Genomic DNA, 12,878 nt, shown 5'->3' with positions numbered 1-12,878 from the left:
ATCGCAAAGATAATTGAAACTCCTTCTCAAACTCCAGCCAGTGAGCCAAAAATATGCCATTTAAAGCAATGAGCAGGTTTTTCTGTTTTCTTAGTTGGTGTGTGTGTGTGTGTCATTCTATTTATTCTGAATTTTGGCATTGAATTCAAAGAAATACAATCATGCTCATGTGCTTGCAGTAAAATTAATGCCATAGAAATTAAATTAAAATGTATAAAAAATGCAATTAGAAAACTGCAATAAAATTAATACAGAGTAGAATGGAAAGACCTGAGCCCAGCTGTTGAACCTGGGGACCAGGTCTGTGCTCAGAGGTTGTGGAGAGTTGTTTGTAGATCTGGGTGAGAGTAAGGTAGATTTGAGGGGGTTAGAGAACTGTTTTCCATGACTTTGGTTTCTGGGACTGACCTTTGACTGAGTGCAGCAGCATTTGGAGATGCTCCTGCTCAGAACCTGAGTCCTGGGTGCTTTTTCTATTTGTATTTCATTGCATGGAGCCCAGGAAACTGGAGCAATGTACCTCAAAATATGGAATTAAACTTTCAGTTGAGCTGGAAATATGTATATGGGTATAAGGTACGTTTAGAAATGGTTTTGGGTTTGGGGAGTTGATTGTACCTTTTTTTTTTTTTCTTTTTTTTTTTATCCTGGCATTTAAAATATGCAAACTGGACTTTGGATGTGGCACCAGTGCTGTGGTACCACCACTCCCTCCTAGGCAGAGGATGATGGTCAAACATGGTCAGATGTGGATTGTTCCTAGCTCCAGGCTGCCTCCAGCCTACAGGCTTTCCATGTTCTTTTGTAATTTAATTTCTAAGATGTCATGGGTGTTTTTGTCGCACATTTCCTGCTAAGGGAGCGGTATTTGAGTCACAATTAACCTCTGTCCTCTAAGCTTGTGTCACACTCCACTTGGGCCTCTTGGTTGCCCATCTTAGGTCTTTAGGGTGTCCTCAGACCTGGATGTGCTGTTCAACCAGCCAGTTGTGCCATGGACATACAGGACTGCAAGAAACTGCACTTAATCATTCTTTTTGGCCCTTTCATTCTTTTCCCTGCACGAAGCTGCCTTTGCAGGCATAGCATAAGATCTGCCTAGCTCTGTGTAATGAACTTTGGGAGCAGTGACAAGTCTTGTTAACTCCTCAGAGCTGATTCTTTCTCATGGCTGGAACAGTAGCATGAAAAAATCAAACAAATCTTTGGCAACACCTGGATGCTTTTGCAAAATTAAAGCAATGTGTGAATGAAGAGCTTAGCTGCCACCCAGCAGTTACATCAGCTGCTTTGCAGACACAGCCTGCCCCAAAACTGCCTGTTTATGATTTGGCTTAATCCATCCTTTCATAAACATAACATGCTTTGCTGGTATATGCTCCTAATATAATCTAAATAAGGGCTATGAAATTTCCAGCTTGCTTTGTGACCTGATAAGGGAGAGGAGACAAACTGCTTCATTCCCAGGGAAGCTGGAAGATGTAAAATCAAGTATTACAAATTTCACACTGTATTCCTGAAGCTTTTCAACTTGCCTTCTCCTGGATGTGAAATGATTATCTCACACAATATAATGACAGGATACTTCCAGCACATTGCCCTGGACTGTAAAAGCTGGGCCACATTAGTGGTATTTCCCTGTTTTCTGTACCACTACTCAAGAGTTTCTGCCTTTCTTTCTTTCTGAGAAGGAAAATGAGACCCGTGTTGCTCCAGGCTGTAAATTATAGATGAGTAGCATGATCATCTGTAACGCCGAAGCAAAGGTCAAAGGAATTTTTTTTGGTTTTTTTCTGTGTTCTATAACTGGATCTTCTTTGATGTTTACACTGCACATACATCACGATCATTATATCCCGCACTCCTGCATCATTAATGCAACTACAAACGAGATGACTCAAGTTATGAACAACCAGTGCTTCAGTCTAATGCAGACAGATAGGAAGGAGGAAAATGAGCTAAATAAAAATACTTATTGAAGGGATCGTTCCCTGGTGTAAATGTCCTTAAAGAGAGTATGACTAAATAAGAGGATACTGTTCCTCTCTGCAGTCATTTTCCAGCCCAGCAAACCTTTGTTTGTAAAACAAGAGAACATTTTGGGGTAAAAAAAAAATAAGGAATTTGCAAACCTTTCAGCAATATTTCATTATACTCTTACTTGCCTCATGAAGCCGAGCTAGTAACAGTTTGCTTTAAATTTTATGCGGCACATGTAAAAATTCTGTACAGACTGGAAACTGCAGATTTCCCTGGGAAAGGCTCAGAGTTATCAAACTGTGAGGACTTAGACCACGTTGGATGGGTCCTTCAGCAACCTGGTCCAGTGGAAGGTATCCCTGCCCATGGCAGGGGTTGGAAAGATGTTCTCTTCAAGGTCCCTTCCAATCCAAACCATTCCATGATGGCAATAGTTTTATTTGAGGCATAGAATGGAACAATCTACTTTAAAAGTTATTTTCTAATAGAAGTGGGCTTGTAAGAACATGCTCACCTTGCAGAAAAAGGCACAGCTAGTTTGGCACTAATTTAATCTCCTTTTTAGCACGATTTTGCAACAGATTTCATATATGTTTTGCTCCAGGATGGAGAGAGATTCTCTGTGGAGGTGTTCCAGGAGCATGTTCGCTGAGCAACCTTGGGAGGCTGCTGGAGGTACCTGGGACTGGCAGCAGGATGCTGCAACCACAAGCTATCCATCACTGAGATAACAATTTTGTTTAGTGATGTGTTAAGACAAGGGCTTAGTTCGGATAAATTTGCATTCTTAAATTTATAGTGGAACATTTGCTAAATTAGACCTTTATCTCCTTAGACACTGATTTTTTACACGCTTCCCACAATGGGTTTTCTCTGCCATAGAAAGCATGTAACTTGACAGGCCCATTGCTAACATGTTTAAGGTGTTTTTAATTACAAGCACATCATATATGGCTTCTCAGAGCCTTCCACCTTATGTATTTTGCCAAAAGTTATGGTTTGGAATTCAGAATCCATTTAGACCTTGGTGCCTTTGTTTCTGAAGCAGGAGCAGTTGAAATGGTGACTGCGGTTCAAAATGCTCACTTTGCATGCAGAGTAACAACTCTTTAATAAGAAATTTTACTGCACTAAGTTAATGTGCAGTTTTATTGCCTATTATTTTTAGTGAGCATTTATAAAGCGTTATGTTTGGGGTTTAACACCATAGCTCTTTCCCATCACAACAGGTTGAAATTTGGCATAGCAGTGGCAACCTTCATTTCAAAATTTTCACAGAAAATTGTAAACAGCAAATTGCTATAATTTGTGAAGATTTTGTTAATTTCCATGCTTTGAAGCCTGTCAACTTAAATGTCAAATAACGTGACATCCATATGGACCATTAGATCAATGAGAGTGTAGGACCAGAGCTGCCTCAAAGTGCACATCCTGCAGTGACACCTCTGAAGTTCTAGAACAGCCAAAAGAGAAAAAATAAAAAAGAGGAAAATCAAATTGTCAGATTATGGTAGGAAAGGGCAAGACATCTAAAACTGTCTTTTAAAAAAAAATCCTTCACTCTGTCATTTTGGAAAAGTTTTGAAATTTCACTTTCCAAGTTGCCTCCATGGTGCTGCAGCTGAGATCTGGGTTGAAGCCAACTTCAGAATTAGCAAGTTTTGAACATTCAAAGTGTCACCAGAGAGCTTTTCATCAGCCCTGATCTGGGTAATGATCTGATTGATCTGTATTTTGTCTTTGATTTTCGGGTGTGGTCCAAGTGGAACATAGTGTTGTTTTCTCCTTCTCACAGACTATTAGTCCAGATGTTTTATTTCCCATGGATTTTTTTCTGCTTAAAACTTTTGAAATTCATAGAATGTGTGTGCAATTGATATCAGTAGATTGTTGCAGGAATATACAATATTCAGGGTTGCAGTCCAATGTTGTCTATATGTTATAGAGTTCCTATAAAATAACTGAAATATCTTTTGTGATTTGAAGCATCAGCAATGGAGTCAGTCGGGCAGAGGCTCCGTTGTGCTTTATTTGGGATGTATTCATTTTGGCAATGTAATATCTCATTTAAAATGGATGTATATTGCATTATTAATTTTCATGGCTCTTAGAATAATAAAAACATCATGCAGCAATAAAGAAAAAACCATGCCTTTTCTGTAGAGCCTCTGTTTAGATGCAGCTCACAGAAGTAAACATAAAACCTGTGTTGTTATACAGAAATATGAACTACTTTATTTTACACTCTGCAGTATTCATATAACAAGTTTCTAACTCAAATGTGGTCTTAATCCTGCAGAGCTCAGCTCTTTTAGGCAAACTGCAAAATGCTCCTGCTTTAGGGAGGGGCCGTGACTTTCTTTTCCCTGTTTGCTTCCAGGAAGGCTGATCTACTGTGACTTTTACATAGAGACCTTTTTATCATTACAAGTTCTGCCAGGCTTCACTCCTAACGACTTTGCTATCTGGCATAGGGAAAACTGAGCAAAGCCTTGGCAGAAATGGTGTCCAATATGTCCAGGCGTGCAGAGCTGAGAAGTTCTGGAAGGAGTCTGTGATGGTGACTTCTTGATATTGTAAAAGCATTGATACATGGGAAATCTCAAGTGGGGCTGGCATTATTAATCACTGATATCACCGTGTGCTGAGTTAAGAAGTGGAGAACCCAAGGGAGGTGGGGAGAGACTCCTTGATTTTGCAATATTGGTTTTATCTGCAGTGCCCTGGCAGTAGGTGATCCAGTATATCCAGCTGCTTTAGAAAACTGTATACAGCAATGTCCTTGGAGATATTTTCCATTAGATATGAGTTAATAATGCAGTGTCATTTTAATGTCTAAGCTCAGACATATTATTTTTTAAATAATTGAATTTTTTTTTTTTTTTCTGGAGATGATCTTTAAAAAAGTAATATTGCATTAAACTGGTTTGGGTTTTATTTTAAAGAAAGATTTTGAATAGTAAGTTTACTTCATTGAGAATGAAAGTGTATGCAGAATTCACACTGGTCTCACAGTAAGGACGAGGCAATGCCCACATAATTATCTTTCCAAGGTCCTGTTGTCTGCTTGCTGTTCACCAAAATGTGCTTTTCTTGGTGAAACTAAAGCAGATTTTATAACTCCTTTTAGCTTTCAATATTCATTAAACTAAGTTTAAGAGCACGGGGAGAATGGTTTGAATTTAATGCCTTGGAACCAAACAGTGGAAATATTTCTGCACTGTTTTTTGTTTTGTGAAGTGACTTCACATAGAATGGATATTGTTAAAATCAATAGTTAATTGAAAGATGTGGTGTGTTTTATCATTTGCAGTAAAAGAGAAATTCTCAAACGGTAATGTTAAGTTTTTAGTGCTAACTCTTTATAGAATTTATTGCATTTTTATGTCATTGTTAGAAATAAAATGTATTATTATAAACATATATATTGCTCAATCTTATATAATTCTTAACACTCTAAGCTAAATTAAAAGATATTAAGTTTTCTATTAATTTATTTTCTTTAAAAAATCTTAGGCTAATCGGCTGGTGGGGCCATGACTTCAAAACACGATTCCTCATGGAAAACAGTATGTACTCATACACTCTCAATTTTACCTTTTTTGATTTATTTATGTATAACCAGCTTCACTTTTTTAGCAGTTTGACAAGGACAGAACTTTGCATTTCCTCATTTATGTTAAAGGCATTAGGCTAAACTCATCCAAAAGATGTAATGCAGTGCAGTCAACAAAATAAATGTTGGAATAAATGTATGTTTGGGCATAAGGGTTTGACTGTCTGCTCCTTGATATTCTGCTGAAATACCTTCAAAATGCAGATATAGAATATGGATGAAACTTTCAAAATATCTCAGTGAATTAAATTCATAAGTCTGTGAGGAGCAAGGATCTGCTAACATTCACTGGGGCAATATCTTTCTTCAGGATTAGTTCCACTGGAATTAATGAGAAATTATATAAATAAAGGTAAGGCAAGCTGGCATAAGTCGTGAAATCTCGCTTACGTTTCAGCATCTCCAAATTTCCTGCACTAGGGAAGGATGGGTTGTAAGACAAACCTGCTCTGAAATAGTGAAGTGGTTTTTGTTCCAATACATAATGAGGACTCCTGTCCAAATCTGACAGCTAGACTGTTCCAGTTTAAACTATGGCAGAGAGAATATCCTGAGGGATCAGGATGAGAAAGGAGCTTTTTGGTTTGATTGGTTGTTTTTTTTTTTTAATATATTTTTAATTTTCTGTGGCGGTGCCTGTTGATGTGGCTTTGGCTGGAGAGCACCTCTCTAATAGCCTCAGTCTGCTCTTTGTTTTCGGACCAAATGCAAGAGAGTGGCACGATGGAAAGCCAGCAGGAGACACAAATTGCCTTGAAATACTGCTAGAAGAAGAAAAACATTGTTTATTCATTTCCATGAGCAGTTTACAGGGGAGAAGTTGGGCATTATAAAATTAGTTGGTCTGTTGTGCGTGAGAAGCATTTCCTCCGCTTCATCCTCCTGCTCTGGTGCTGGAGCGTGAAATATGAACGGTGACACAGAACTTACAGTGAGGCTTTGTAGACTTATTAAATAGATTTTGTGAAATTTCACAGCCCAAAGTCTAGGCAACTCCTCTACGTGGCCTGAAGCTACACTTAGCTGCATATGCAGCCTCCCATGTGTCTCGTCAGCCCAATAAAGTTAAGGAACGTGATTCCTTGCTCCGCGTGAGCGTGCCTCTGCTGACTTGGAATTTCTCAGCCTCGTGCCAGCCTTAAAAGAGATTCAAGTGTAAAGGTGGTTTTAACACACACCATTTAAACAAATTAATTGCAGTTCTCTGGTTCCCATGAAGCTGCTAATGAGGTCTTCTGCTGGATAAAATTGGGCTTCTCTCAAAGTTGAAAGTATTAGCTGGGAATAGATTACTATTTCCTTTTAATGACCCATTCCTACAGGCCACATTAGGGAAATATTTTACTGTGTGAGGACAGACTTCAAGATAAGGTCCAATCCATTAAAATGAAGAAATCAAAAACACTAATATAAGTTATTCATTTTCCAGAATTACAACTAAGTGAAGGAATTAATGGATTCCGGTTATCAAATCCTCCAATTTTACTGGTCTGTGCTCTGCATGCCAGTTTAGAGGTAAGTAATTGCTTTACTTTGAGCGTATATTTAGGAGTATAAAAATATTTAATGAATGCTACTTGTATTATTGCTGTCTCCCTTAAAGAAATCTGTGAAATATTTGAAAATTGAAGGGGAGAAGTAATGAAAAGCAAACAAAATAACCCCACAGCCCTGAGGGACCAAGGGCTTTAATGAATATACTCACCTCCCCATGTCTCTCACAAACTGCTGGAGGATGCAGAGTATTTGAGGTTTGCACCTCCAAACCTGAACTCTGGCATTGCATTTGTTCCTGCTTTTAGGGGCTCAGTACAAACAGCACCTTTATCCTATGGAAGTATTCAGGGCTCGAAATAATAGAAAAATTTGGAAGTGATCTCTGAGATCACCAAGTATATCAGTGACTTGTCTTAGTGCTACTCAGGGGAAGGATTCTGCTCAGCATCTTCCTACAGAGGAGTCATGTAGGTCTGAAAAGTTGCATCCAGAGCTGCTGTTTCCTATACTCCATGAGCAAAGCAGACTTACATCCTTTATGAAAGAAAATTATGTATCCTGGGTGCCCTGGATTAACCAATCCAGTGGCTCAGGGAACCTCTTTTTCCTTTGGTTACAAACAGAAGAGACAGAAGCTCTCTGCAAATGTTTCCTAAAAGGGGAATTCATGAGTTTGGCATAACTCCAGCCTTTTTTTAATAGAATCTTTAGTTTTCTGGTGGTCAAAGGAGCAGAGCCCCATCTCTGACCTATCTGTGTATGAATCACTGACACTGAGGCTGTGGAAAGAGCAGTCCTGCCATACAGAGCTAATTCCTCCTTTTCTCCAAAGGTGTGATCCGTGTGCTGAAAGCCTCTGGTCCACTTTGGAGAGCACAGCCCATCCCTCTTTGAGGGCATGGAGCTGTCCCCCAAACACCTGGGTTTCACATCAAGATGTTCCAGCATTCCTCTTAAGGATGGTTCACCCCTGAAATCAGGACTCTGGGTCTCTGTGGCTCAAAAGGGTGGTGTTACTCAGATTTACCTGCTATATGCAGTATATTATTCTGCTCTAAAATCATCCTTAAGCTGGTTTTCAAGGCAGCCTTGGGTAGCAAGGTTTTGCTGCCAGCATAAATGGCAGAAATTTATTTCTGCTTAGCATTCCATTAATTCTAGTGGAATGACTGAGCTGATGCTGGAACAAAGAGCAGTGTCCACATCCCTCTTCAGTATTTATTGAAAAAACAGCATTTTAAGCAAACGAAGTCAGAAAATTGCCAGTTATGCTCTCTCCATCCTGCATGCAACGCTGAAGGACTGCAAAGGGCACAGTCATGCTTCTTGTTCCGCCTGACAATTTATTTTTTTAGTCCTTAAACATCCAATATATTGTTTTAAACTTTATGTGACCTTTGAGATAAGCTGAAAGCTATTCTGCTATGACCCAGATTGTCAGTGCTCGGGTTTGTGTGGGCTGGTGTCATTTAGCCCACTGCAGGGAGCCTCGAACAATGAGGGCTGAGCAGTTTCCATTGCCTCCCCTTTCCCTGCCCACATTACCTTTTGGCACAGCCAGGATTTCCCAGTGCTAATTGCTCTAATACAGTGGGAAACAAAATAGTTTTCATGTCTGGCAATAGATGGCTAGTGAAATTGCATGCCACCTTCACTGGGACACATTAAGCAGAAGGCAGTGTTTCCGATGGAAACAATGAAAGCTGCAAGTGTTAATGGATGTTATTCCTCAATAATGCTTAAAGTGACTGTTATGGCACTGGCTGCTGCCTTTTATGGAAAAAAGGGGAGCGCTCTACAGACACATTTTAAAGACCTTTTTCAAAAGTTTCACCCAGGAGACCAAATATTCCTTGCACAAAGCCTGTGGAAACAGATTTTTGCATGCAGCCTAAGGAGATCCATCCCTCATACTCCTGCAAATCCTGGAGGAATAGGAGGCAGGTCTCTGTTTTCCCTCTAGTAATGCACTGAATAGGCCTGTGTCTGCTCTGCCTGCCTGGGTGGAGAGGGAAGCACCTCTAGATTTTTTGTTGGCCTCTGCAGGTGCTGACTTCTGGTGGCTCTGGTCCCTGTCACGTTCATTCCCTTGCAAAGTCTGTCTTACAGCATCCATATTTCATTTCTCAAACACGAATGCAGGGGTTCTTGGTTTTGTGCAGCATCTAGTGGCTGTGATAGCATCAGGGAGTGAGACTCGGGATGTTCTACAAAAGAATGATTCCCAGATGCTGCTGGAAACCAGACTGTTGTGTTTTGAGTAGGATTTCTCAGGTACCTCTCTTTATGCTTTTCCAGGTTATGATATAAGTAATCTTAAAATTGTTACTTCTCTTGTGTGAAACAGTTATTTCTTGAGAGTGAAGATCATGGACTGTCATCCAGGGCACTGCCTTGCCTCTGATTTGCAGCTGCAGTCAGTGGAGAGAGAACTGTCCACGAGCATTGATGTGCCAGGATGTGATTTGAAGTGGCTGTTGGGCACTTGCATGTCTGTATCTTGTCATTTTCCCCTGCAGCCAATTCCATAAGAAGAAAGAAAGGGAAGATTTGAGGAAGGCAGGGGTAAATTATTTCTGGGGTTGCTTATTCCATCATTCCCTGTAATGGAACCTTTCCAGAGTAAAAGAAGAAGCTATCTCACCTTCTGCTTCCAAACTCCTCTACCACACTGATCTTGTTTGTGTGGTCAAACGGCACTGCCATTTTCAAGCAGTCATTTTTGCACCTCTCATGATATTTTGAGTGTGTAAAGCTCACCAGTTCTTGTAGCTGTGCAAGAGCACAGATCTACTGAAAAAGAATTCAGTGAATATTTTTTTTTTTTCTTCTTCATGTGGTTTAGGAGAGAGGGAGCCTGTACAGGACTTAAGGCTACAAAGTCAATATGTTAGTACACATTTTGTGCTTTCTAAGTCAAGGATTTGTACATCAGTCATGATGTTTCAGTCTTGGCCCTTGGATTTTGTTAGTAGAATCATTTAGTTTGGGAAAGACCTCTGAGATCATGGTGTCCAACCATTAACCCCGCACTGCCAGGCCCACCACTAAACCATGTCCTCAAGTGCCACATCTATGTGTTTTTTGAACACTTCCAGGGACTGTGATACCTGCCAGGGAGCCTGTTCCAATGCTTGACCACCCTTTTAGTTAAGAAATTCTTCCTAATATCCAAACTAAACATCTCTTGGTATAACTTGAGGCAGTTTTCTCTTTTCCCATCACTTGTTATCTGGGAGAAGAGATCAAACCCCACCTGACTACACCCTTCCTCAGGGAGTTGTAGAGAGTGATAAGGTCTGTAGTAAAGGTACACACAAGGGAAAAATTTTCATGTGATATTGAGTTTCATGCAGCACTGTTGCATCTATGGAGGATTTATGGATCATTTTCAGACATGCGGATGAATGCTCTCTTAGCAAATTGGCTTTGTATGCAAGCTCATTTATGCAGACATAGATGTGTATGAAACTTTTAAACAATAAGCACAAATATCTGTCATTATCTAAAGCATAACATTATCCTGGGTTTTCCAAAGCCCAGTCCTGCCATGTTTATGTAAAATGCCTATCTGGTATTACTACTTAATTCCAGTGATAATGTGCAGAGAAATCTGTCACCTTTTTAGTCTTTCTTTATTTCCTTTTCATTTTCTACACAACACGTTGTCATTCTAATGGTTTCAAATCATTACAGGTTTTTAGTCAAACTACGATGAAAGCATTGAGGAGGAAATCCATTCTGCTCACTGGTTACTTGGAATACCTGATAAAACATTACTACAGTGAGGATAAAACAAATCCAGAGAAGCCCTTTGTAAGAATAATCACACCATCTCGGATTGAGGACAGAGGATGCCAACTCACTCTGTCATTTTCCCTTCCAATCAAATCTGTGTTTAAAGAGCTGGAGAAGAGGGGAGTAGCTGTGAGTAAATCAAACTTCATCTTCTTAACAAGTAAAAAAGTATTAATTTACTTTTATTCAAATATAACCTCATATAAGGCAAATACCCTCTAGGACTGATGACAGTTTCTTACATCTTCAATTTTTACTTGTGCAAGCAATCCAATTCACAGAGTTATTTTATAGATTATTTGTTACACTCTATGTTGCCCTTTCACTGTTGACTTATTTCCAGTAGTTCTGGAGTCACTGCTGAGGTTAGAGCTGTATCATGGGTGCACTAGGATGGGAGGCACACCTACAGACACATGACAAGGAACTCTGAACCTACATCAGTTGCCTTCTTGATCCACAAATGGCCAAAAGCTTTGTGAGGCATCGAGATGGAGCAGTGGAAAAGCTGCCATTTCCTTAGAGATGTGTTTTAGCACTCAGGAAAAGAAGCCACTAAGCAGTGCTTCCATGTAATGGCACAGCTACCGTCGAGCACTGCTCCGAAAGAATAAGGGGGAAATTTAGGGCCATACATTGGGTGATTTAGATGTGATGGGAGGTGAGACTGATAGCATAATGCCATATAAATGAGATATCAGTTTTATTTCTGCTGGTGATTTGTCTCCCCAAAGGACACCTCTTTTACGTTACGTATGCTGCTGCTTTGATGCTGCCAGGGAATTCCAGGAACTCCTGCTTTTAAGAGGCCACGGGGCCTCACGCTGTTGGCTTGCCTTTGCAATGCAGTGATATTTTTCAAATATGAGAGATTATTATATTCAGGAAAATGTTCAAAATCACAGAGGGGGAAGAAAAATACTGCAGTGCCTGTGCCATCACTTGTACCTTTAGAACAAGACATTCTCACATACTGGAATGGGTTTTGTTGTGTTTGGTTTGTTGTTTTTTTTTTTAATCAACTGTGTGCCTTTTCAACTCTGAGTTGCTGTAGGCACTAAGGTGAATTTTGGGGCTACATGGCTGGTTGGAAGCCCTCAATGGCACTGATAGAGTCCTGCCAATCCTGAGATTTGCATCCTTTTTTTAGGCAAAACATTACTCTTCTTACTAAGTTCTTCACAATCCCGCTCCTCACTGTAGTTGCTTGAGGATCCCAAAGCTTTTACACGTGCCTCTTTGTCAGTCCAGTCATTCTTCCTTGAAGACAAGTTGTGGCATTTAAAAATATAGCCTGACAGATAAACATGAAGTGACCTGAATTTACTGAATGTTCCCTCTCTGTTTTGCAGTGTGACATGCGAGAACCAAACGCTCTTCGTGTTGCCCCGGTTCCTCTCTACAATTCTTTCCATGATGTGCACAGATTTATTGAAATCCTGGGATCTGCAATTACATCTTCAAAACAAACAGCAAATAATACCATGCTATCTGGTTCTTATTGATGGCTCAGCTGTATCTTTTAATCTATTTCTGACTAAGATGCATTTATCCTGCTGAGCGATTCTTTGCTTCGAGTAGACCGAGCTATATCCCATGCAATTTGCAAAAAAATGACTGTGCTTGAATAGTTATTTACAACAGACATAGTTTTATTAAAGCTCATATTTCCACTCTGCTTTGACTTTGACTTCATGAATTAGTATGCTTTGTATATTTTAATGGGGCTTTTCTTAAACATTTTATGTAGTTTTATTACATTAGCTTTGAGAAGCATGGAAGAATTGCTATCAACTAGAACAGGGATGAAAAAAAAATCCTTCTTTATTATAAAAATTATGCATAATGTGGAAAATAGACAAATCACCAGCTGTTAAAAGATACAGTTCAATTTACATTTTTAATTTAGTAATTCTATTTAAAGTACAGGGTATACTTGAAAAGTAAAAGTTGAACAATTAGTTGTTTCAAAACTCCTGACTGCTGC

At 39.5% G+C, this 12,878-nt stretch overlaps 1 protein-coding gene across 4 annotated transcripts in view; it reads left to right on the top strand.

The window, feature by feature from the left end:
* Positions 1-12,575, top strand: part of KYNU (kynureninase) — a 58,380-nt gene extending 45,805 nt beyond the window's left edge. For all 4 annotated transcript variants that reach the window (XM_019290135.3, XM_019290131.3, XM_019290133.3 and 1 more), the window contains exons 11-14: positions 5,497-5,549; positions 7,026-7,111; positions 10,790-11,020; positions 12,244-12,575. In XM_019290135.3, coding sequence (XP_019145680.2) covers positions 5,497-5,549; positions 7,026-7,111; positions 10,790-11,020; positions 12,244-12,396 — 523 coding nt within the window. In that variant the 3' untranslated portion in view covers positions 12,397-12,575. The remainder of the gene's footprint in view (positions 1-5,496; positions 5,550-7,025; positions 7,112-10,789; positions 11,021-12,243) is intronic.
* The last annotated feature ends 303 nt before the right edge of the window (positions 12,576-12,878 follow it).

Source organism: Corvus cornix, chromosome 7 (assembly GCF_000738735.6).
Source record: "Corvus cornix cornix isolate S_Up_H32 chromosome 7, ASM73873v5, whole genome shotgun sequence".
In the NCBI taxonomy this organism is placed as follows: domain Eukaryota; kingdom Metazoa; phylum Chordata; class Aves; order Passeriformes; family Corvidae; genus Corvus; species Corvus cornix.
Note: the sequence above shows the minus strand (reverse complement) of the source record. Positions and strands in the feature narration are given on the sequence as shown.